At 43.7% G+C, this 23,471-nt stretch overlaps 1 protein-coding gene across 2 annotated transcripts in view; it reads left to right on the forward strand.

Annotated features, from left to right (window-relative positions):
* Window positions 1-23,471, forward strand: part of LOC122543207 (unconventional myosin-Ib-like) — a 66,140-nt gene that overhangs the window by 10,788 nt on the left and 31,881 nt on the right. For both annotated transcript variants that reach the window (XM_043681669.2, XM_043681670.2), the window contains exons 4-9: window positions 2,666-2,760; window positions 5,573-5,677; window positions 6,548-6,594; window positions 7,916-7,979; window positions 20,164-20,262; window positions 21,904-22,007. In XM_043681669.2, coding sequence (XP_043537604.1) covers window positions 2,666-2,760; window positions 5,573-5,677; window positions 6,548-6,594; window positions 7,916-7,979; window positions 20,164-20,262; window positions 21,904-22,007 — 514 coding nt within the window. The remainder of the gene's footprint in view (window positions 1-2,665; window positions 2,761-5,572; window positions 5,678-6,547; window positions 6,595-7,915; window positions 7,980-20,163; window positions 20,263-21,903; window positions 22,008-23,471) is intronic.

A 23,471-nucleotide genomic window follows, 5' to 3' on the forward strand; every position in this document is an offset into this window, starting at 1 on the left:
CACCCACTTCAGGTCCTGACCTTCGCGTGGGGGATTCCCCTCTTAATAACCGGTCTAAGGCAGGGTGGTTGAGACAGACACAGTAATTATCTTTAATTTTATGCACTATGTTCCGGGGCCTCAAACCTCACTATTAGAGGACTCAAACCTCCAAATTTGAGAGGGACTCTAACCTCCCTTTCGAGGGGGACTCTAACCTCCCTTTCGAGGGGGACTCTAACCTCCCTTTCGAGGGGGACTCTAACCTCCCTTTCGAGGGGGACTCTAACCTCCCTTTCGAGGAACTTATGGTTCTGAAAGCGAACTCGTTGGCGTGCAGATGCGTACGTTACCTCAGATATTCCGCCACTACAGAGTCCCAGGGGACAAGGGGTTAATTGAGTGATAGGTTAAGGAAAGAGATCAAGGTAAATCTTACCTCGTGGGCCCATCCGTCTCACATAACCGGCACTCAGACAATTGCTTATTCAGTCCGCCTAGAAACTCTGTATATGTTGGAGTCCCACCGCTACCACCAAATGTTAAGTTCTTTTCCTTGAGATTCTTACACACATGATGCAACTGCAATACGCCAACGTCTGTGAACAGTCAAACTTTATTAAGCAAGTACAAGCTGTGGAGGAACCCTTAACCCTATTCGCAGGGCTTTGTGAAGCTGTGCCAAGAGGTCTCTCTGAACAAGGGAACAGTCCTCCCTTTAATACAGAATTTTACATCTCCATCAGTAATGCCCACAAGACAGCCCCCAGCCACTCCCCCATAGTCACATCCCACTCGTGACACAATGGAGTGATTTGATTATTTTCAGAAACAATATGATGTAGATCATCCCTTAATGGCAAAATCTGGTGTAAGTCGTTTTAACTGCAGGGCGTGGTCAGAATTTTAACTGCAGTGTTCTTATTGATTCTGAATAGGAGATGACAATGTAAATTTACTCTGAGTAGTAGGAGATGGCAATGTAATTTTTTTTTACATTGAGAAAATGTAAGAGAAACATGCCACCCTACCCGCGGGGCATCTAATTTCTTGAAGGTCAGCAGAGCAAATTCACCCCTTAACATCTGACCTGGACATGTACAGCAGCGATCACCAGATAAGGCAGGAACCATAGCTGTTTTGTTTTATCCTACACTGGTGGGCCTGAAACGTGTATTGCCTCCATTTCAAATAGTTAACTCAGCGCAGTCCAGGTAATTGAGCCTGGGACCTTGCTGGTCGTCTCTGCCACACAGGGTGAATCATTTCTCGATCAGCCTACCTGTTTCTACCTTTATATTATTAAATATCATCAATGTGTCTCATACAGTCCATGTAAACATGCAGGAGAATGGTTTGGCCCCACATGGTGACCATATAAATTTCATTCAGCTGCTGGGTCTGTATATGGCCCAATGCCTCTTTTTAATAATATGATTGTTGGTTCAAGTGAATGTATAACAAATTCAAGCAAACATAATCCCAGATAATTTCAGCTTTGTGAATGCTATTTCATTTGTTGAGAAGAAGCTAACAGAGCAAATATAAAGAAAATCCAGTTTAGAGTCTTAGAGATTGACAGCACAGAAGAAGATTCTTTGACCCATCATGTCAAAAATAACCACCTGGCTATCCTAACCTTTGTTCCCCAGCACTTAGCCCCATCGCCTTGGCATCGCGAGTGCCCATCTAAACACTTCTTCAGTGTTCTGAGGGGTTCCTGCCTCTGCCACCCTCACGGGCAGTGAGATCCAGATTCCCCACCACCCTCTGGGTGAAAAACATTCCCCCCTAAACACCCTGCCCCCTCACCTTCAGTCTATGCCCCCCTGATCATTGATGCCTCCATCAAGAGGGAAAAAATTCTTCCTGTCCACCCTAACAATGCCCCTCATCATTTTATCCAGCTCAATCATGTGCCCCCTCAGTCTCCTCTGCTCCAAGGAAAGCAACCCCAGACTGTCTGATCTCTCTCTCTGTCACTGAAACTCTCCAGCCCAGTAACATCCTGGGAAATCTCCTCTGAACACCACTCCCCCACCATGTAGATACGTTTGCCAGTGTTGGTTGAATGCCCTGTCAACAGTCACCATCTATGAAAAATGGGTAGTTGGACAAAGTACCAGAGGATAATCGGTGCCCTTGAAGTGAGAGAGCATCTTCAGGAGAGAAGAGGAAGTAATATTTGGAAGTTTGTCAAAATACGTCTAATAGATTTATGGTGTCCAGATGTATTTGTAAATCTAATGCTTCATGCAGCTAAGCAGCTGTAGTCCGACATGTGATGTACAATTGACATTTGGTCAACGTCTTGATTGTATTTCTGTCGCTCGGCTACACTGATCCTCAGTGCCTTAGGCAAGAAGGAGGGAAAAAAGTCCTGTGATGATTCCTGAATTGTATGTCTGTGGAGTTCAGGTAAAGAAGCACCTCCATGCTTGAATGATCTGCTGACATTTATTAAGGAGAGGGGGAAGGAAAACTGGGGGAAGGGTGAAACATAGCTGCCTGTTGCACAAGGATCACTACTTGTCAGTGTAACGTCTTTTGAAGCTGACAGTTTTTCTGTGGCTTCCTCGAGGTGACACTTTCCTTCAAGAAATATGAAGCCATGCATCAGAATTGGGGAAGGGTGCAGAAATTCAACAAGCAAAACAAGTTCTAACGATCACACTTCTCCCTACAGCTATGCCATTGCAGATGAGGCATACAGATCACTCCGAGATAGGGATAAGGACCAATGTGTTCTCATCACTGGCGAGAGTGGATCAGGAAAAACAGGTAATGTATCCTGAGGCACGTCCAACAAAACTGGCCTCTTGTCCAACTTGTGAAAGCCACCGAGAGCTTAATAAATTATGGGGTGTAATATAACAAAACAAACGTGCATTTATGGATTCTTTGCTCACCAGCCTGTTCAGAAGGTTCGCTAGGATGGTCTCTGGTGTGGAGAGATTATTGGATGAGCAAGGGCTAAACAAGTCACTGGAATTTAGAAAAATGAGAGGTGATCTCACTGAAACATTCTTAAAGGGCTTGACAGGGTCAGTGCTAAAAGAGGATGTTTCCCCCTCATGTGGAGAGTCTAGGACCAGTCTCAGGATAAAGGGGCACCAATTGGAGACCGAGATGAGGAGGAATTTCTTCTCTCAGAGGGCTGTGGGTCTTTGGAACTCCTTGCCACAGAGAGCTGTGGGGGCAGAGTCCTTGAGTATATTGAAGACTGAGATAGATGGATTCCTGATCAGTCAGGGAATCAAGGGAAAGGGCAGGAAAATGGACTTGATGAATGGCAGATCAGCCATGATCCTATTGAATGGCAGGACAGGTTCAAGGGGCCAAATGACCCACTCCTATTCCTATTTCTTATGGCTTTAAGGTCTTCAGAGGTTGATGAGTTTTGCGAAGTTTGGAGGTTCTGGATGTAGGTTTGCTCGCTGAGCTGGAAGGTTCATTTCCAGATGTTTCGTCACCGTACTAGATAACATCTTCAGTGGGCCTCAGATGAAGCAATGCTGAAAATTCCTGTTTTCTATTTACATGTTTGGGTTTCTTTGGGTTGATGTTGTCATTTCCTGCAGTGACAGGAAATGACAACACCAACCCAAAGATATAAATAGAAAGCAGGAATCATGTACAGTGCTTTGCCTGAGGCCCACTGAAGAAGTTAGCTTGTAGGTGATGAAACGTCTGGAAATGAACCTTCCAGCTCAGCGAGCAAACCTACATCCAGTCTTCAGAGGTGTTATTACACCCCTCTGTAGCAGATGTGACTTGACCCCAGGCTTCCTGGCTCAGAGGTAGGAAAAAACCACTGTGTCACAAGAGCCCACACAACTTGCATTTATATACTGCCTTTAATATCACACAGAACATCCCAGGCGACTTTAAAGGAGCAATATCAATCAAACAAAGAGTTGTTAGGACAGGTGAGTAAAAGTTTAGTAGGATTGAAGGGAATTGTGTCAGTTTGGAGAGAGAATTCCTGAGCTTGATATCCAGGGAGCTGAAGGCATGGCCACCAATGGCAGAGTGAAGGGAATTGGGACTGGAGCTGTTTGCCCACACTGGTCATGTACAGTTCACTGTCTGTAATACCCAGGCCATGGGATCTGGATCACTCTCTGCTGCCATTTCTACTTTTACAGGGAGATGGGCGATCCCATTGGGAAATTTGGTTCTGAACAGTGACTCGGTTAAAACTCTGTCCCTAGACCCACTGCTATTGTAAAAACATGTAAAATGATGCAATGTGTGGGTGTGTTTGAAACCCTGCACTTGAAACTTAGACAGGGAGATAAGACTCAGGACCAGTTACCTTGTTGCTAGGTGTTAATCAGCAATGCCTCTGCTAAATTACTATGAATTTCGTTTAATGCATAACTCTCAAGGTCACTTGCAAAGATTGGATGCTTTATGCAATCAGAAACTGCGAACGGATGTGACTTTTTCTTTCTAGAAGTATTTAATGCTTTCCTGTTTAGAGCTGATAAACAGTTAAAACTTGTAGATTACTGCAAATTTGATCTTGAAAGCTCCATTGATTATGGCAAGTACAATGCTGATTTTACACAGATGTGATGGAGCTGCAGAATTGGTGTAATGTTAATTAGATTATCTTAGAATGCCAACAGAGTGGAGGCAGGCCACACCTGTATTCCCATGGCCAATCCACCTAGCCTGCCTATTCCTGGACACTGAGCAATATAGCATGACCAATCCACCCTAACCTGTAGGTCTTTGGCGTGTGGGAGGAACCCAGAGGATGTGCAAACACCACACAGACAGTCGTCTGAGGCTGGAATTGAACCCAAGACCCTGGTGCTCTGAGGCAGCAGTACTAACCACTGTGCCACACTGGAATCCTGAAATAGCACCAGCGTGTGCTGAAGATGCATAACCTGTCAGTCAGCATCTGAAAGAGAAACAACGAGTTAATGTTACTTTAAAACTGAAGGGTCTGAATTAAATGTTCTGTGCAGGTAGTAGTTTAAGATGGCTGTTCTCATGTCTTTTGGATAAGACTCCTTCACTAAGGCTGTGAATGGCCTCTCAAGCTGCCACAACAATATTTTGCAGAACAACAGGAGATTTCTCCTCAGTGTCCTCACCAACATGTATCTCTCAAACCAAGAAGACCAAAACCAAAAATGCAGATGCCGGAAATCAGAAACAGAAATTGCTGGAAAAACTCAGCAGGTTTGGTAGCATCCGTGGAGAGAAAGCAGAGTTAATGTTTTGGGTCCAGTGATCCTTCTTCAGAACAGGTTACACAGGGATTTTATTTTAATGTAGCAGACTCTGATGCTGGTGTTAACAGTACAATGGAGGCACTGAGCAGTCTAGCAGTCTGTATGCTTCTTCCCCAAACAGGGTCACCTCCTTGAGGAAATAACTCAAACCACAAGCCCAGGTAAACTCCTTTTTGGGGAGAGACAATGTCAAGGACATGCTATGGAAACTAGAGTTGTCCCCTTTATTACAGCCACCGCTGAAAAAGGTGCTGTGGTGACACGTGTGGAGCTACAAGTCAGAAAAGGTCAAAGAGAATGCTAAATGTGAATGACAGTTTCTCTTTCTTTCTTCCCTTCAGAGGCCAGTAAACTTGTGATGTCCTATATTGCTGCAGTGTGTGGCAAAGGAGCAGAGGTTAATCAAGTCAAGGAACAGCTTTTGCAGTCAAATCCTGTCCTGGAAGGTATGGTGTATCCAGTTTTACCTAACCTTCAGCGAGGGTTTTCTTTCCGCATTCATCCCTGAAGGTACCGAGTCTGAGTCAGAAGTCACATGACACCAGGTTATAGACCAACGGGTTTATTTGAAACCACAAGCTTCGGAGCGCTGCCCCTTGGTCAGGTGAAGTGACCTCTGACTTTGTCCACCCCAGTCCAACACTGGCATCTCCACATCATGAGTCTCACTGAAACCTGTATCCATAGACTCTGGTCTCCCTCCAGTGCCACCACCTCATTCCATTCTTTATATGTAAGCTTTGTTATTGAGTTAGCAAGTTTTGAGAGGATTTGTAGCTCAGGTTGAGGTTCTAGATGTAGGTTTGCTTGCTGTTCATTTTCGGACGTTTCGTCACCGTACTAGGTAACATCTTCAGTGAGCCTCCAGACGAAGCACTGCTGGTGTTTCCTGCTTTCTGTTTATATGTTTGGGTTTCCTTGGAATACACCAGCAGAAAGCAGAAAACACCAGCAGTGCTTCGTCTGGAGGCTCACTGAAGATGTTACCTAGTACGGTGACGAAACGTCTGAAAATGAACCTTCCAGCTCAGCAAGCCAACCTACATTTGTTATTGAGTGTTTGTTGACTGTCATATGATCGTGAGTGCACTTCTGCCTTTGTCTGATGTCCACACACACTGCTGAATTCTAGTTCTAAGTTGTAAAGAAATTGAGAAGTTTCAAAACCTTCAATCATGTTCAGCCAAAAAAGCCACAGATGCCCCTTTAAGTTGGCAGCCAGAAGGTGCCAGAGACTCAACCTCCACATGGTGTCTGTTTTAGTATTTAATGCATGGAGCCACTCCTGACTGTTTTACAACTGTTTCCTTTGACAGCATTCGGCAATGCCAAGACTGTACGGAATGACAACTCCTCCAGATTTGTACGTATTATCACCCGGTTATCAGCTGACAATTGTAGTTGGAGGTGGGTTTTTGGGTGTCGTGAACTGGTTGAGATGTTTTTTTTAAACTCTTCGCACAGAGAACCACACATTTTGTTGCCCATATCATGGAGCAAATATGTGATTTACAGCCATCTAGCCCTTAGCCCAATGGCAGCACAGAGCAACAGGATGGAAATTCCTGACTGCCTTCACTGCCTGAGGCCCACCGTGGTGGGGAATGAATGGAGAGGACAGCTGTTCTCCACAGCAAGAGAAGAGGGTGCGATCACACCTGGAGCACTGTGAGCAGTTTTGATCCCCTTATTTAAGGAAAGATATCATTTCATTGGGGGTAGTTCAGAGAGGGCTCATCAGGATGATCCCTGGGATGGAGGGATTGTCTTAAGAGCAAAGGCTAAACAGGATGGGACTCTACTCGCTGGAGTTGTGAAGAATGAGAGGTGATCTCATTGAAACAGAGAGGATTCTTAAAGGGGCTCTCCCAGGAGTAAGTGTACAAACTTAGATTAGATTCCCTACAGTGTGAAAACAGGCCCTTCAGCCCAACCAGTCCACACCAATCCTTCGAAGAGTAACCCACCCAGACCCATTTCCCTCTGACTAATACACCTAACACTATGGGTAATTTAGCATGGCCAATTCACCTGGCCTGCACATCTTTGGACTGTGGGAGGAAACCAGAGCAAACCCACACAGACACGGGGAGAATGTACAAACTCCACACAGACAGTCGCCCGAGGCTGGAATCGAACCTGGGACTGTGAGGCAGCAGTGCTAACCATTGAGCCACCGTGCCGCCCAGCTTAGAGATGAGGAACAGCTGTACAATTACAGCAAGACATCCCCATTCCTGTACTTCCTCTCACTATGAAGGCCAACATATCATTTACCCTCTTCATTGCCTGCTGCTTCTGCAATACTTGCTTTCAGCGACTGGGGTATGAGGGCCACCCAGGTCTCACTGCACCTCCCCCCTTTCACAATCTATTGCCATTCAGATAATGATCTACCTTCCTGCTCTGCTCCCAAAGTGGATAATCTCACATTTACCCACATTATACTTCATCTGTTATGCAATTCCCCACTTACTCAACTTGTCTAAGTCACACTGAAGCATCTCTGCACCCTCCTCACAGCTCACCCTGCCACCCAGTATTGGAGCAGGAAGAGTGAGAGAGGATTTCTTTTTCCTTATGATGGGGTGGGGCTGCTTTGGGATTTTTATGGATAGCAATAAAGCTAACATTTTCAGCATTTGTGTTTCTGATAAACTGAGTTTCCACATTTCTCCGTTTAGGGAAAATACATGGATATTGAGTTTGATTTCAAGGGTGATCCATTGGGCGGTGTCGTCAGTAACTGTAAGTACCGTTCTTGGTAATACTGAAGGAAACCACAGGCAGAGTGAGCCCCCTCCTCAGTTCTCACAGACGTAACCTGCTGCTATCAGTTAGATGGGCAGGTAATCATCAGAATTGTGATCCTTTGGACTGGAAGCCATAGGGTGCAGATCTGTCTGCTCTGGGGTTCCTCTGCTCCCAAGTGAGGTGTCTTTCCATTCATGTAGGCTCATGCAAAGTCCAGAGCAGAGATTGGATTTGCATTTTCTTATTCCACAACATAAATACTTTGAGACCTCATCTTCACCACTGCCTTGTCAAAGAGACCTATACATAAAGTCAGAGTTTTCAATCACATCCCCAAACCAGGACATCCAGAGTGTTGAGAAACAATAGAGCAGATTGGAGAGGTGGTGGTTTAGCCCAGATATCAGTGATACCTAGGAGGTTAAGGAAGTACATGTCTTAAGATGTGGAACGTTTTCAGCTGAGCCCCAGTTTCTCATCATCTCCCCTTTTCCTACCAATCCTCCGCATACTCAACTTGATGAACCTTGGGACCCATCCCTCTCAAGACCTCCCAAATTGCTGCTGTTCACTGCCATCTCCTTTAAAAGCCTATAAACCACACATTCTTCAAGTTCATGCAAGACTGCAGGGATCTCTCCCACCACTCTCAGCTTGGAAACGCTTCAGTTTGGCTTGTGTGCTGCGAACAAACCACTGTTCACACACACACGACTCCCATCCTTCATTTACATCTTACCCGTCAGTAATTTCACCCCTTGGCATGGAGTCAGCTTCTGGATCTACACTGCCCAGCTTTAGCTCTCCATGCTGCTGAGTTGTCTGACTGCCTGCTGAAATCCCAAACCCTACTTTTAGCTCAAGAGATCAAATCTTTAAATATTGCAGCTGTTTTATTTTGATCGCTCTTTCTATAAATAGTAAATTATCATTTATTGTCCCATGCGTTATGGTGTACTCTGGTGACTGACAGTTCACAGAGCACTGTGAAAGCTACAGTTACTAAGATGCATCTCCCTTTCTTGCTCCATCACACAAAATTAATGCATAGTATCTCTTCATCCAAGACCGAGGTGAACACCTGCAGTCAGAGGACAGGTCTGCATGTGGAAAACATTAAGTAGTGACATTAATTGTGAGGTTTTTAATGGAATTGTGTCTTTCTTTTGTGTTTTCTACATTGTTAATGTTGGGCATTCTGGCATTCTCCTGCTCAAACCTCAATGAAAGGGCCACAAACTGTGCCAGCAGTCAGATTTGCATTGGGATGTATTGTTGTTTTGTTTGGAGACAAATGCCTCCCTGTTCCATACAAAGTCAATCCTGAGGTGGGGATTGTGGTTGTTGGACTGGGCCAAGCACAGGGACTCCTTACAATGGAAGCTCCCACTTCCTCTGTTTCAAAGGGACCCAGTGTAGGGTTGGAGGCTGATCATTCGAGTGGAATGAGTTGTAATGTACTGGCCTCCTGATGGGCTGATGTGGACCTCACTGGGAGGGTCCAGGATGAGATTGCGGCCTGTATCCCCAAAGATCAGAGTCAGTCTTCCAACATTTGAGACAGGGAACCTATGTCTCTCAGGGAAAGACTCTGCCTCAGTCAGTAGCAGAGTGCTACTTACTTGGTATATGCTATGGCAGCAGTAAGACAGAGCCAAATTGAAGACTTGAAATGTTAGGAGGAGAGGTTGTAGTACTTGTCCCTCAACGTCCTGTATACTGCTGACATTGTGCATGGTATCTGGCTGTGACAATTACAATCCAAATGCTCATGGAGTTGGTCAGCATGCAATTACTGTGCTGTTGTAATCATTACAAACCTCGATAAACTAACAGACTGTTAAGATGGAGTTCAGATTAACTGAAATATTCTCTTTTTTTTGTCACCAATCTATTGGATATTTCCAATCATTATGGATTATTAATTGTGAATGATCAGTTTCAGTAGAAAGTTACGTGGTCAGCTTCAGGCCTTTTGATACCAAGTTCTAATCATTCATTGAGTCTCTATCTTCAAGGCATAAACCAGGTGCCAAACTGTCCAATATGGTAGGCAGCTGGTACACCAATATTCCACACTGCAAGTGCATGGCCCACTTTATTGACAAAGGTATATAAAGAGATGTCCAGGGTGCAGGCTTTAGATCCTTTGCACATTCAAGGAGAGAAGCCTAAAGCCTATTGAGGTCCCTTTCCCGGCTGCATGCAGGAAGTTGTGGTCTACATATAGACTAATGCTTAGACTATATGAAAGTAAACCTTCCATCTCAATGGTGCATCTGTTCCTACCTTACTGGCACAACCTATCAGTTTGAGAGCCAATGCCCAAAATCTTGACGAATCCAATTGAAATCAGCATACACCCACAGGTCTTCCATCAATACCAGGTCAAAGATGATAAGGAGGTATATTTTGAGGAAATATCTCTTTGATAATAATGAGAATTGCTGTTTCTCTGAGATTAAGTTGAATTCTGTTTTCAAGACATGGATTCCTGGTATTTTTTACTGCTGTTTTGTGTTCATATTCCAGATGCTACCCTATGTGTTGTACAGTTTCAAATGCACAGCTTTTTTTAGGTGATGTTCATGGTCTTTAATAGGCTTGTTTGTGATGCCAAAAAACAAAACCAGGAAAATGCCCCAAGGACCACGGACTGCAATCATTTAAAAAAAAGCATATTTTCATTTCAATAATATATTTACAGTCCTCACGCACGAGATGAGGAGATCACAGCAACAGAGACCTGAGGGAACCAGCAACAGAAAGCAGAAGCAAGGTCTAGTCCAGTTAGCTGACAGCAAACAGCTAGTAACAGGAAACAAACAGCATGGAGAGTCTATAGAGGAATCAGCTGGCAAAGGTAAACACCAAGCAGTTCAGTTGGCAGATGGTCACTAGTAACCAGGTTACAGCAAACAGTCAGCAGCAAATGGTCAGCAAAAGGCCAGCAGCACTGCTCCTCGGATGCTACCTGAACTGCTGTGCTCTTCCAGCACCACTAATCCAGCAGCGAACAGCCAATAACGAATGATCAGACGTAAACAGTCAGCAAATGGCCAGCAGCGAACAGCCAATAACAAATGATCAGACGCAAACAGTCAGCAAATGGCCAGCAGTAAACAGCCAATAACAAATGATCAGACGCAAACAGTCAGCAAATGGCCAGCAGTAAACAGCCAATAACAAATGATCAGACGCAAACAGTCAGCAAATGGCCAGCAGTAAACAGCCAATAACAAATGATCAGACGCAAACAGTCAGCAAATGGCCAGCAGCGAACAGCCAATAACAAATGATCAGACGCAAACAGTCAGCAAATGGCCAGCAGTAAACAGCCAATAACAAATGATCAGACGCAAACAGTCAGCAAATGGCCAGCAGTAAACAGCCAATAACAAATGATCAGACGCAAACAGTCAGCAAATGGCCAGCAGTAAACAGCCAATAACAAATGATCAGACGCAAACAGTCAGCAAATGGCCAGCAGTAAACAGCCAATAACAAATGATCAGACGCAAACAGTCAGCAAATGGCCAGCAGCGAACAGCCAATAACAAATGATCAGACGCAAACAGTCAACAAATGGCCAGCAGTAAACAGCCAATAACAAATGATCAGACGCAAACAGTCAACAAATGGCCAGCAGTAAACAGCCAATAACAAATGATCAGACGCAAACAGTCAGCAAATGGCCAGCAGTAAACAGCCAATAACAAATGATCAGACGCAAACAGTCAGCAAATGGCCAGCAGCGAACAGCCAATAACAAATGATCAGACGCAAACAGTCAGCAAATGGCCAGCAGCGAACAGCCAATAACAAATGATCAGACGCAAACAGTCAACAAATGGCCAGCAGTAAACAGCCAATAACAAATGATCAGACGCAAACAGTCAGCAAATGGCCAGCAGTAAACAGCTGGCAGGAAGGTAACAGCAGCAAGTTGTGGCAAATAGATATCTGATCAGTGATTTGCAGAGAACAGGGACTTGAAATTTGGCAGCAAAATCATGCCAGCCACACAGGAGCAAGGGCGAAAAACCTTCCATATATGGACTGAGAATCGTGAGCCAAACTGTAAAGGAACTCCTGGATGGCTACTGTTCCAGGAATCTAGCCTTGCTCTGCTGTGGCAGTGGGTTATGATCCTACTCTGGAGAAGAGCAGGCCCAGAATCCGAGGCAGCAGCGACCAGTGGGTGTACTGGACTGTAAACCTCTCTGTTTACATAGAACGCTCACATTCCTGCTGCTATTTTTTGGGCGATATGGGATCGGTTGTCAGATTACAAATTTTGGGCAAGCAATTGCTAACCATGAATGCGTTTAAATTACCAAGAAAACAGAAAGCAAATTAATGGTCTTGAAAATAACCTTGTGAATAATTGCCAAGAGGCTTCAATTGAGGGTGATTCTGCCGAACTGACCTCAATTATCATTTTTTTTAAATTATTGCCCTACCCCCCCCCCCTGCCAAGTGTGTCATCCAAAAAGCTTGAGCCAAGATTCTGCATGTAAGGTTTAACAAGGTGAAGGATAGGAAACAGCAGGTAGATGTTGTGAAACTTGAAAGGGTTCAGAAAAGATTTACAAGGATGTTGCCAGGGTTGGAGGGTTTGAGCTACAGGGAGAGGCTGAACAGGCTGGGGCTGTTTTCCCTGGAGCGTTGGAGGCTGAGGAGTAACCTTATAGAGGTTTACAAAATTATGTGGGGCATCGATAGGGTAAATAGGCAAAGTCCTTTCCCTGGGGTCGGGGAGTCCAGAACGAGAGGGCATAGGTTAAGGGTGAGGGGGGAACGTTTTCACACAGAGGGTGGTACGTGTATGGAATGAGCTGCCAGAGGATGTGGTGGAGGCAGATACAATTGCAACCTTTAAAAGGCATTTGGATGGGTCTATGAATAGGAAGGGTCTAGATTAGAGTGGTGCTGGAAAAGCACAGCAGTTCAGGCAGCATTCGAGGAGCAGGAAAATCGACGTTTCAGGCAAAAGCCCTTCATCAGGAATAGACTGATTTTACTGCTCCTCAGATGCTGCCTGAACCGCTGTGCTTTTCCAGCACCACTCTAATGTAGACTCTGGTTTCCAGCATCTGCAGTTATTGTTTTTTCTTATAGGAAGGGTTTGGAGGAATATGAACCAGGTGCTGGCAGGTGGGACTAGATTGGGTTGGGATATCTGGTCGGCATGGACGGTTTGGACCAAAGGGTCTGTTTCCATGCTGCACATCTCTATGACTCTACGACTCTATAAATGCTGAGTGAGGTCAGAGTCATAGAGTCATAGAGATGTACAGAAGGAACATGCACATAACCATAGGGATAGGTGGGTGCCAGGCATTGTCACTCATGGGTACAGTAGTTCTTTTGTATTTCGTGACCCTTGTGATTGTGCCCCCTCATTTTGGAAGAATACTGTTTACAGTGTCAGAGTTAAAGGAAAGTCTTTTGTCCACCCAATCATCACATGGAATGTCATGGGTTTTTTTTTCAAAGTGGTGGATTTATACATTTTTGTTTTATTTTGAAGGATAGAAAATATTGGGATTTAGACAATTTTTACTCTGATTCTTGTTAAATGAAACAACTTGGGATATGTACTAATAACACAATTGAGTGCAATGGAGAGATAGTTATGTTAACCTTCGTGATTTTTTTTGGTTTGGAATTCAGCAGGAGTACTGTGTACAATTCTGGGCATACTACTTTAGGAATGATTTCAAGCCCTTGGCGTCCCAAGGATCCAATGCGTATTCATAGCTTATACCAAACCAAGGATAGGGTGGATCCCAAGGTAATACAAAATGAATTAGGCTAGGTTAATTGGTGTGTTGATCAGTATCACATGAAATTCAACCAATGTATGACTAATGGTGCTGAAATACCCCAGGGTGAATCTGAAAGTGACTATTGCACATGAAGGATCTGTGCGGTGATCAGTAAAGGTCATACTCGAGTTTGATTGGCAAGACTTTTCCCAAGTTTAAACTGAGCGGAAACACTCCTGGCATGAAAGCAAAATGTTGTGGGTGTTGAATATCTGAAATAAAATCAGAAACTGCCGGAGAAACTGGCAGTGTCTTCAGAGAGAGGAACAGAGCCAACATTTCAGCTTGATGAACTTTCATCACAACTGGAGAAAGTTGGACATGGAATACTTGTAAAACAATCTTCAGTTATCTCAAAGTCCAAAGGCAATTTACGTTAATGATTATTGGCGAACTTTGAAAGGTAATAAATACAAGTCAGCAGCTGCAATCAGAACTTAAAGCTGTCTAGGGTTATAGTCGATTCAAACCTATTAGGAATGTGCTGACTCGGAAGGTGGATGTATATTTTTTTAAGAGTTACAACCAATTAAGACAAAATTTGTAGAAAGGACCTTCCTATCAATTCCCTCAATTTGAGCTGCTTTCACTACGCTTCCCAAACACAATATCTGGCATGTTGCGCTTCTAGATCATAAACATAGGCTGGGCACCTGGCTTGTATGAATACAGCCTTCTTTTATATGAATCTGTACCATCATTCAGCATTCAGCTGACTTTGTTTTGCTGGTTAGAATCGAAGTTTCTGAAATGTGGATTTGAAGCACTGTGGCAGTGTAGTCACAGTTGTAGGAAATGCAACAGCCAACTTGCACGCAGCAAAAAAAGTGGACTAAGCATTTAGTATAGTCTGTTTTTATTGACATAAGATCTTTGAAATAACTCCTCCATGTCTTCTACTTCATTTACCACTTTGCTTTTAAGAACACCTCAGTGAAGCAAATCTGTTCCTCATGCCCCATTAAAGACTCATAAACGTGCAAAGGCTGACAGCAGATAACACAAAGCTGGCTGGTAATCCGAACAGCGACAGAGTCAGTGCAGGCAGTAATGGGAGCGGAGGATCTCCAGCTCCTTGCAAGAAATGTTGGCTCGCCTGCCATTTGCTTTATCAAAAATAAATCCAGTAAAGCTGCGATCCAGTGCCCACAGCAGCAAGTCTGCAGCTAATCCAACAAGAACTCACAAGATTTTCCTCATCACTTTTATAAACTGCTGTAGGCATGGACATCTCTCTTCAGTGCCAGGGTGTAGAAACCAAGGCTCTGTATATTACGAGTGTAAAAGATCCTGTGGCCATCACTGGAAAAAGAACAGGGCCATTCCCCATGGTGTCCTGGGGCCAGTATTTATCCCTTGGTGAGCTAAATGCCTTCAATAGACAATAGACAATAGGTGCAGGTGTAGGCCATTTGGCCCTTCGAGCCTGCACCACCATTCATTATGATCATGGCTGATCATCCTTAATCAGTATCCTGTTCCTGCCTTATCCCCATAACCCTTGATTCCACTATCCTTAAGAGCTCTATCCAACTCTTTCTTGAAAGTATCCAGAGACTTGGCCTCCACTGCCCTCTGGGGCAGAGCATTCCATACACCCACCACTCTCTGGGTGAAGAAGTTTCTCCTCAACTCTGTTCAAAATGGCCTACCCCTTATTTTTAAACTGTGTCCTTTGGTTCTGGACTCACCCATCAGCGGAAACATGCTTCCTGCCTCCAGAGTGTCCAATCCTTTAATAATTTTGTACGTCTCAATCAGATCCCCTCTAAACTCAAGAGTATACAAGCCCAGTCGCTCCAATCTTTCAACATATGATAGTCCCGTCATTCCGGGAATTGACCCCGTGAACCTACGCTGCACTCCCTCAATAGCCAGAATGTCTTTCCTCAAATTTGGAGACCAGAACTGGACACAATACTCCAGGTGCAGTCTCACCAGGGCCCTGTACAGCTGCAGAAGGACCTCTTTGCTCCTTTACTCAATTCCTCTTGTTATGAAGGCCAGCATGTCATGAGCTTTCTTCACTGTCTGCTGTACCTCCATGCTTGCTTTCATTGCAAAATTGGGGACAAGCTGCCCATGATTTTGTATTTGTTAAAGGTTGGTAAGATGAAAGTCTACCGGGGTCCCTCTGTGTATTTGAATGCAGTTAAAGAGGCAATTTCATTCCAGCAACTGCTCAGACTGGGTGTAGGTCTTGACCTTGGATTAGTGATGTAGAATCTCCAATAGGCAGGTAAGAAATAAGAAAGGGAAGAAGACACTGGTGGGAGTGGTCTATAGATGATGTGTGATGAGGCAGGTTTAATAAATGATGTCCTAAGTAAAAATCTCATAGGAACCATTGAGCATAACTTGGTAGAATTTGGCATTCAGTTTGAGGATGACAAATTTGAGTTGGAAACCGTTGAAACAACTAAACCTAAATCAATGTAATTACAAAGGAATGAAGGCAGAGTTGCTGGAGAGGACTGTGAGAGGAACTTCACAGGAAAGATGGTCAAGGAATAATGGAGATGTTAAAGAAAATAGCTCATGACTCATAAGAAAGATGCATCCCAGTGAGGAAAAAGGATTCTAGGAAAAGGATAAACCAACTGTCGTTAACCAAGAAAGCTAAGGATGGAATCAAATTGAAAGAAGAACCATACAATGTGACATACATTGGTGGTAACCCAGAGGATTGGGAACGTTTTAAAAACCAACAAAATATGACCAAAAAACAGAGGGAGAAAATAAACTTTGAGAGTAAACTAGACAGCAAGATTACATAAAAAGGAAGAGAGGGGGAGAAATGAAAGAAGCTAGGGAAATAATAATGGGGAACTAGGAAATGGCAGAGGAATTGAAGGAGTACTTTGCATCTGTCTTCACAGTGGAATACACTAACAGCATTCCAAAACTGCAAAATAATCAAGGGGCAAAAATGGGGAGAGAAACATAAACAATAACTAGAGGAAAAGGTACTCGGGAAACTAATGGGGCTAAAGGCTGATAAGCATCCTGGGGCTGATAGGTTGCATTCCAGGGGTGACTTTATAGAGGTTTATAAAATCATGAGGGGCATGGATAGGGTAAATAGACAAGGTCTTTTCCCTGGAGTGGGAAAGCCCAGAATTAGAGGGCATAGGTTTAGGGTGAGAGGGGAATAATTTAAAAGGGACCTAAGGGGCAACTTTTTCATGAAGAGGGTGGTACGCATATGGAACGAATTGCCAGAGGAAGTGGTGGGGGCTGGTACAATTACAGCATTTAAAAGGCATCTGGATGGGTACACGAATGGGAAGGGTTTAGAGGGACATTGGCCAAATGCTGGCAAATGAGACGAGATGAATTTAGGATATCTGGTCAGCATGGATCGAAGGTACTTGGATAGTAGATGCACTGAGATTGATATTCTAAGAATTCTTTGATTCTGGAAAGGTGCCAGAGGATTGGAAAACTGCCAGTGCAACACGTTTATTCAAGAAAGTCGAGGTGACAAAAAAAAGGTAACTTACAGTCCAGTTACTTTATCATCTGTCATTTGCAAAATCTTACATTCTGTTGGAATAACAAAGCATTTAGAGATACACAACATGATCAAGCAGAGTCAGCATGGTTTCACAGACGGAACAACATACCTGATGTTTGTATTAGAGTTTTTTCATGAGGTAACAATCAGGATAGATAAAGGGGAGCCAATAAAATTAACATATTTGGATTTTCAGAAGGCATTTGATAAGGTTCCACATGTCAGGCTACTTAGTAAGAGAAGAGCTCAAGGTGTTAGGGGACAATATATTAGCATGGATAGAGAATTGGATAACTAATAGAAGACAAAGAGTTGGGATAATGGGGACCTTTACAAGATGACAACTGGTGTGGTGCCAGAGAGATTACTGCTGGAGCTACAATTATTTGCAATATATAATAATACCTTGGATGTGGGAAATGAATGTATAATCACCAAGTTTGCAAATGACACAAAAATAGATGGAAAGGTGTATAGTGAGAATGGCAAAAGAGTCTGCCAGAGGGATGTAGACAGGTTAAGTAAGTGGGCAACAAAATGGCACATGGAATATAATGTGGGGAAATCTGAGGTTATGCACTTTAACAAGAAGAATAGAAGAGGTGAATATTGTTTAAAGGGAGGAAGACTGCACAAAGGGATTTGGAAATCGTCGTGCATAAATCATAAAAAAAACTAACACACAAGTTCAGCAGGTGACGGGGAAAACAAACAGAATGTTGGCATTTATTTCAAAGAAGTGCTGGGTTTACTACTTTTCATCATTTAGATAAATGATTTGGATGTGAACATAAGAAGTATAGTTAGTAAGTTTGCAGATGACACCAAAATTGCAGGTGTAGTGGACAGCAAAGAAGGTTACCTCAGATTGCAACGGGATCTTGGCACACGGAGTTTATACATGTATGGAATGAGCTGCCAGAGGAAGTGGTGGAGGCTGGTACAATTACAACATTTAAAAGGCTTTTGGATGGGTATATGAATAGGAAGGGTTTGGAGGGATATGGGCCAGGTGCTGGCAGGTGGGACTAGATTGGGTTGGGATATCTGGTCGGCATGGACGGGTTGGACCGAAGGGTCTGTTTCCATGCTGTACATCTCTATGACTCCATGACTATGACTAATTTAGATAAATGCAAGGTGCTGCATTTTGGAAAGGCAAATTAGGGCAGCACTTATACATTTCATCATAAGGTCCTGGGGAGTGTTGCTGAACAAAGAGACCTTGGAGTGCAGGTTCATAGCTCCTTGAAAGTAGAGTCACAGGTAGATAGGATAGTGAAGACGACGTTTGGTATGCTTTCCTTTATTAGACAAAGCATTGAGTACAGGAGTTGTGAGGTCATGTTGCGGCTGTACAGGACATTGGTTAGGCCACTGTTGGAATATTATGTGCAATTCTGGTCTCCCTGCTATAGGAAGGATGTTGTGAAATTTGAAAGGGTTCAGAAAAGATTTACAAGGATGTTGCCAGAGTTGGAGGATTTGAGCTACAGGGAGAGGCTGAATAGGCTGGGGATATTTTCCCTGGAGCGTCGGAGGCTGAGGGGTGACCTTATAGAGGTTTATAATATCATGAGGGGCATGGATAGGGTAAATAGGCAAAGTCTTTTCCCTGGGGTGGGGAAGTCCAGAATGAAAGGGCATGGGTTTAGGGTGAGAGGGGAAAAATTTAAAAGGGACCTAAGGGGCAATTTTTCACGCAGAGGGTAGTCTGTGTATGAAATGAACTGCCAGAGGATGTGATGAAGGCTGGTACAATAACAGCATTTAAAATGCATCTGGATGGGCGCGTGAATAGGCAGGGTCTAGAGCGATATGGGCCAAGTGCTGGCAAATGGGACGAGTTTAATTTAGGATATCTGGTCGGCATGGACAAGATGGACCGAAGGGTCTGTTTCTGTGCTATATATCTCTATGACTCTAAATGGAGTAATGAAGTCAGGAGGTTTTTGCTAAAACTATATGAGGCACCAGTCAGACCACAGTTGAAATACTGTGAACAGTTCTGGGCTCCTTATCTAAGGAAAGGTGTATTGACATTGGCGACAGTCCAGAGAAGGTTCACTCGGCTGATCCCAGGTATGGAGAGACTGTTTGATGAGGAGAGGTTGAATAGATTGGGCCTGTACTCATTAGAATTTCAAAGAATGAGAGGTGACTTGATTGAAATATACAAGATTCTTAGGGAACTTAAAGGGGAGATACAGAGAGATTGTTTTCCCTTGTGGGAGTGTCTAAAACCAGACGGAATCATCTCAAAGTAAGGGGTTGCCCATTTAAGACAGAGACGAAGAGGAATTTCTTTCTGATTATCAATTGTTTTCTATCTTTGGTTTGCTCAATGAACTATTTATCACAATACTGCAATAGCAAGACAATTTGTCTGGATGAAGGTAAGATTAGGAAATTAAATAAGTGAATAGGAAAATGCTGTAGTGCTGAAGGCCATGAGAAGCTGCTTCCAGTGTTAAGAAGATTGAGCAATGAAGAACAACTGGAGGAACATGAGCCTTTTAGACTTGAAAGGAAGCAACTGAGATAGGACATATGGAAGGACACAAGGCTGTACGCGATGGAGAAAAGGTTAATGCGGAGCAGCTTGGCTTTCTGGTCAGATGAACTAAAACGGGGCTAATGCATCCCTCATCCTAATCTGTCTGGTGACCTTTATAATTTAGTGTTGCAACACAACGCTGTTTATTCTCATTTTTTTCTAATGAGTTTGAACGTTTTATCCTGGTGGAAACCTGACAGAAAAGGGGAGAGAAACAAACCTGGATTTAGTATGGATCTACTTTGAGTTCTGATGGATTGGATGTTGTTTCAGATCTTCTAGAGAAATCTCGTGTTGTCAAACGTCTGAAAGGAGAGAGGAACTTCCATATCTTCTACCAGCTGTTGGCTGGAGGATCCCCTGACCTTCTCAGTGAGTATTGTTTGTCTTTCCATTTTCTATACCTCCATCCCATTCTGACCGTTTTGTAATTCCACTCGATCTAGTTCCGGGACAGAGCGTATTGTGTATCCTTGTCCAAATAACGTATAGTGTCCCTGCTGTGAGCAGTCAATTTTTCCCCCCAAAATATATATTATTCAGAAAGTTTCCCAAGGTATATTACCACCATTTCCAGTTGAAAAGTTACAGAATTTATGACAAAACTCAACTTGTCCCCATACTTCATGTTCCACTCTTGGGTGTCTTAATATTTATAACACGCATTCCATGCCAGGCATACAATCAGAGGGCAAAGCATTTCAAGTTGAACATTTTATAAACAGAAATAGGGTCAGAGCGTTTCTACACATGAGTCTGAGGTATCTCACATACTTTCAAAACTGTTGATGTTCACAATGTCCAATCCTATTAGGTTAAAAATCACACAACACCAGGTTATAGAACATAGAACATAGAACATAGAAAAGTACAGCACAGAGCAGGCCCTTTGGCCCACAATGTTGTGCCGAGATTTAATCCCAATGTAAAATATAGTAACTTAACCTACACCCCCCTCAGCTCACTGCTATCCATGTGCATGTCCAGCAGTCGCTTAAATGTCCCCAATGACTCTGCTTCCACCACCACCACTGGCAACGCATTCCATGCATTCACAACTCTCTACATAAAGAACCTACCTCTGACGTCTCCTTTATACCTTCCTCCTAATATCTTCAAACTATGACTTCTCGTACCAGTCAATCCTGCCCTGGGGAAAAGTCTCTGGTTATTGACTCTATCTATTCCTCTCATTATTTTGTATACCTTGATCAGGTCTCTTCTCTCTGGACTTTTCTCAAGTCCAAGCTTATTCAACCTTTCTTCATAAGGCAAGCCCTCCAGTCCAGGCAGCATCCTGGTAAACCTTCTTTGCACTCTCTCCAAAGCCTCTGTATCTTTCCGATAGTAGGGTGACCAGAACTGGACACAACATTCCAAGTGTGGTCTCACCAGGGACTTGTAGAGCTGCAGCAAAACCTTGCGGCTCTTAAACTCGATCCCCCTGTTAATGAAAGCCAAAACACATATGCTTTTTTAACAACCCTATCCACTTGGGTGACAACTTTGAGGGATCTATGTACTTGCACACCTAGATCCCTCTGTTCCTCCTGATGAAGGAGCATCGCTCTGAAAGCTAGTGCTTCCAATTAAACCTGTTGGACTATAACCTGGTGTCGTGTGATTTTTAACTTTGTCCACCCCAGTCCAACACCGGCATCTCCATACCAATCTTATCAGACATTCAGGAAGTCCCTTAGTGACCAGAGGGTGTGGTTCTACCCACACTTCCTAGGACCTCACTTCAGTTGCTGCTCATTATGGTAAGCCTTAGCTTATGCAAACTGTTGGATTTTCACATATTTGGTCAGGGGATTGGGGTGGTAAACTCATCCTGTCCTCCTCCAACGTGCAAGTGATGACACTCAATGGGGAAATCATCGACATGACTAGCCTGAACTTTGGCACAATGCTGTGGGGCATTGCAGCACGCTGCTGTGTTTCCACATTATTAAATACAAGTGCTCAGTAGAAATTGTCACAGCAATCATCCTCTACGTTTCTACTCCACAGAGCATCTGAAGGTGCTACCGGACTGCAATCATTACACCTACCTGAACACAGACACAACAACATTAAATGGAGTCAACGATGCCACAAATTTCACCGCAGTTAAAGTAAGTGACTTGTGTTTTGAAAGGGAGTGATAAGGTTACACAGCATGGCTCCTGCAGAGTATTGAAGGTACACAGGCTCAGGCAAAATTTATTCCCCATAACATCCTGCCAACCTCCAATGTAAATATGGAAATGAAGTGTGTAAATGCTACCCCCCCCCCCCTTCCCCCCGCCCCATTATCCTGCAAGATGGGGAACTAGGGAAAGCAAAGATAGTATTTTGTCTCTTGAAATGGATTTACCGGGGTTTGTATGCAGAGTGTCCAGACTGAATGTGGTGTGTTTGGCATGTACGAGGACTGTTTCAGATGCATCTAAAGTATCTGAGGTGTCTGCGGGTGTCTAGCCTTTTCAGTTAACACTGGATGCTGTTTCATTCCACACTCTTGTGCCGGTAGAATTTGTTCAGGGTGACGATGGAATCTGGTGGAATATCACCAGACCGGCACCACATTTCTCACCAAGACAGAGGCTAATTGCCTATGCCCAGTTAAGCACTGTACCCAAGACAATCTGCATTAAATGCCATTAAATATACTGCCTTTCCCGGTTATGAAATTCTACCTTGACTCCTATTGCTCTTAGATTTTCTAAAAAATAAAAGACAAATAGAGTGTTATATTTTATTGCAAGGGGAATTGAATGTAAAAAGTAGGGAGGTTGTGCTTCGGTTATAGAGGACTCTGGTGAGGCTGCATCTCAAGTAGTATTTACACTGGCCACTTTATTGAAAGAAATATGTTAGTGCATTGGAGACAGTGCAGAGAAGCCTTACCAGACTGATTCCTGGAATGGGCAGGGTAATGGGTTTAAGAGGAAGGGTTGGACAGACTAGAATTGTATCAGCTGGTGACTTAATCAAAACAAACAGAATGCTGATGGGAGGGATGTTGGAAAGGGTGTTTCCTGTTATGGGAGAATCGAACACAAGGGGCTGGGGATTGGGGGAGCAGGGGGTAGGGGTGTCATTGTTTTAAAAAAAAGGGCCTGCCCATTTAGGAGCGAGACTTTTTCTCACAAAGGGCGGTGAGTCTTTGGAACACTCTTTCTGAAAAGATCCTTGAATATTTTAAAGATACAGATGGATAGATTATTGGTAAGAACGGGACAGGGGAGGGAAGGGGAAGGTTACCAGGGAATAGGCAGGAATGTGGGGGTGAAGTGTAATCAGATCTTATTGAATGGTATAGCACGCTGAAGAGGGCCAAATGGTCTACTGCTGCTCCTGGTCGTGTGTATTTTGTACCTAATATATGCAGAGCAGGGTGGCATCATAACAGCATGGAGCTCTGAGGGCATGAACTTGCATCTTGCCTTTCTATAGGAACATAAATTAGTGCTTTAAAGAGACCAAAGACAAACCAGTTGCATGAACTGCTTGAGCCAGCGCAAACATAGGCATACTGAGAAACCTGAACGTATTCAATACACTTAACCTCACAAATGTCATACAATCAAAATGTA

This window comes from Chiloscyllium plagiosum, unplaced genomic scaffold (genome assembly GCF_037043375.1).
Source record: "Chiloscyllium plagiosum isolate Xiang-an unplaced genomic scaffold, Cpla_swu_hap1 HiC_scaffold_53X, whole genome shotgun sequence".
Classification (NCBI taxonomy): domain Eukaryota; kingdom Metazoa; phylum Chordata; class Chondrichthyes; order Orectolobiformes; family Hemiscylliidae; genus Chiloscyllium; species Chiloscyllium plagiosum.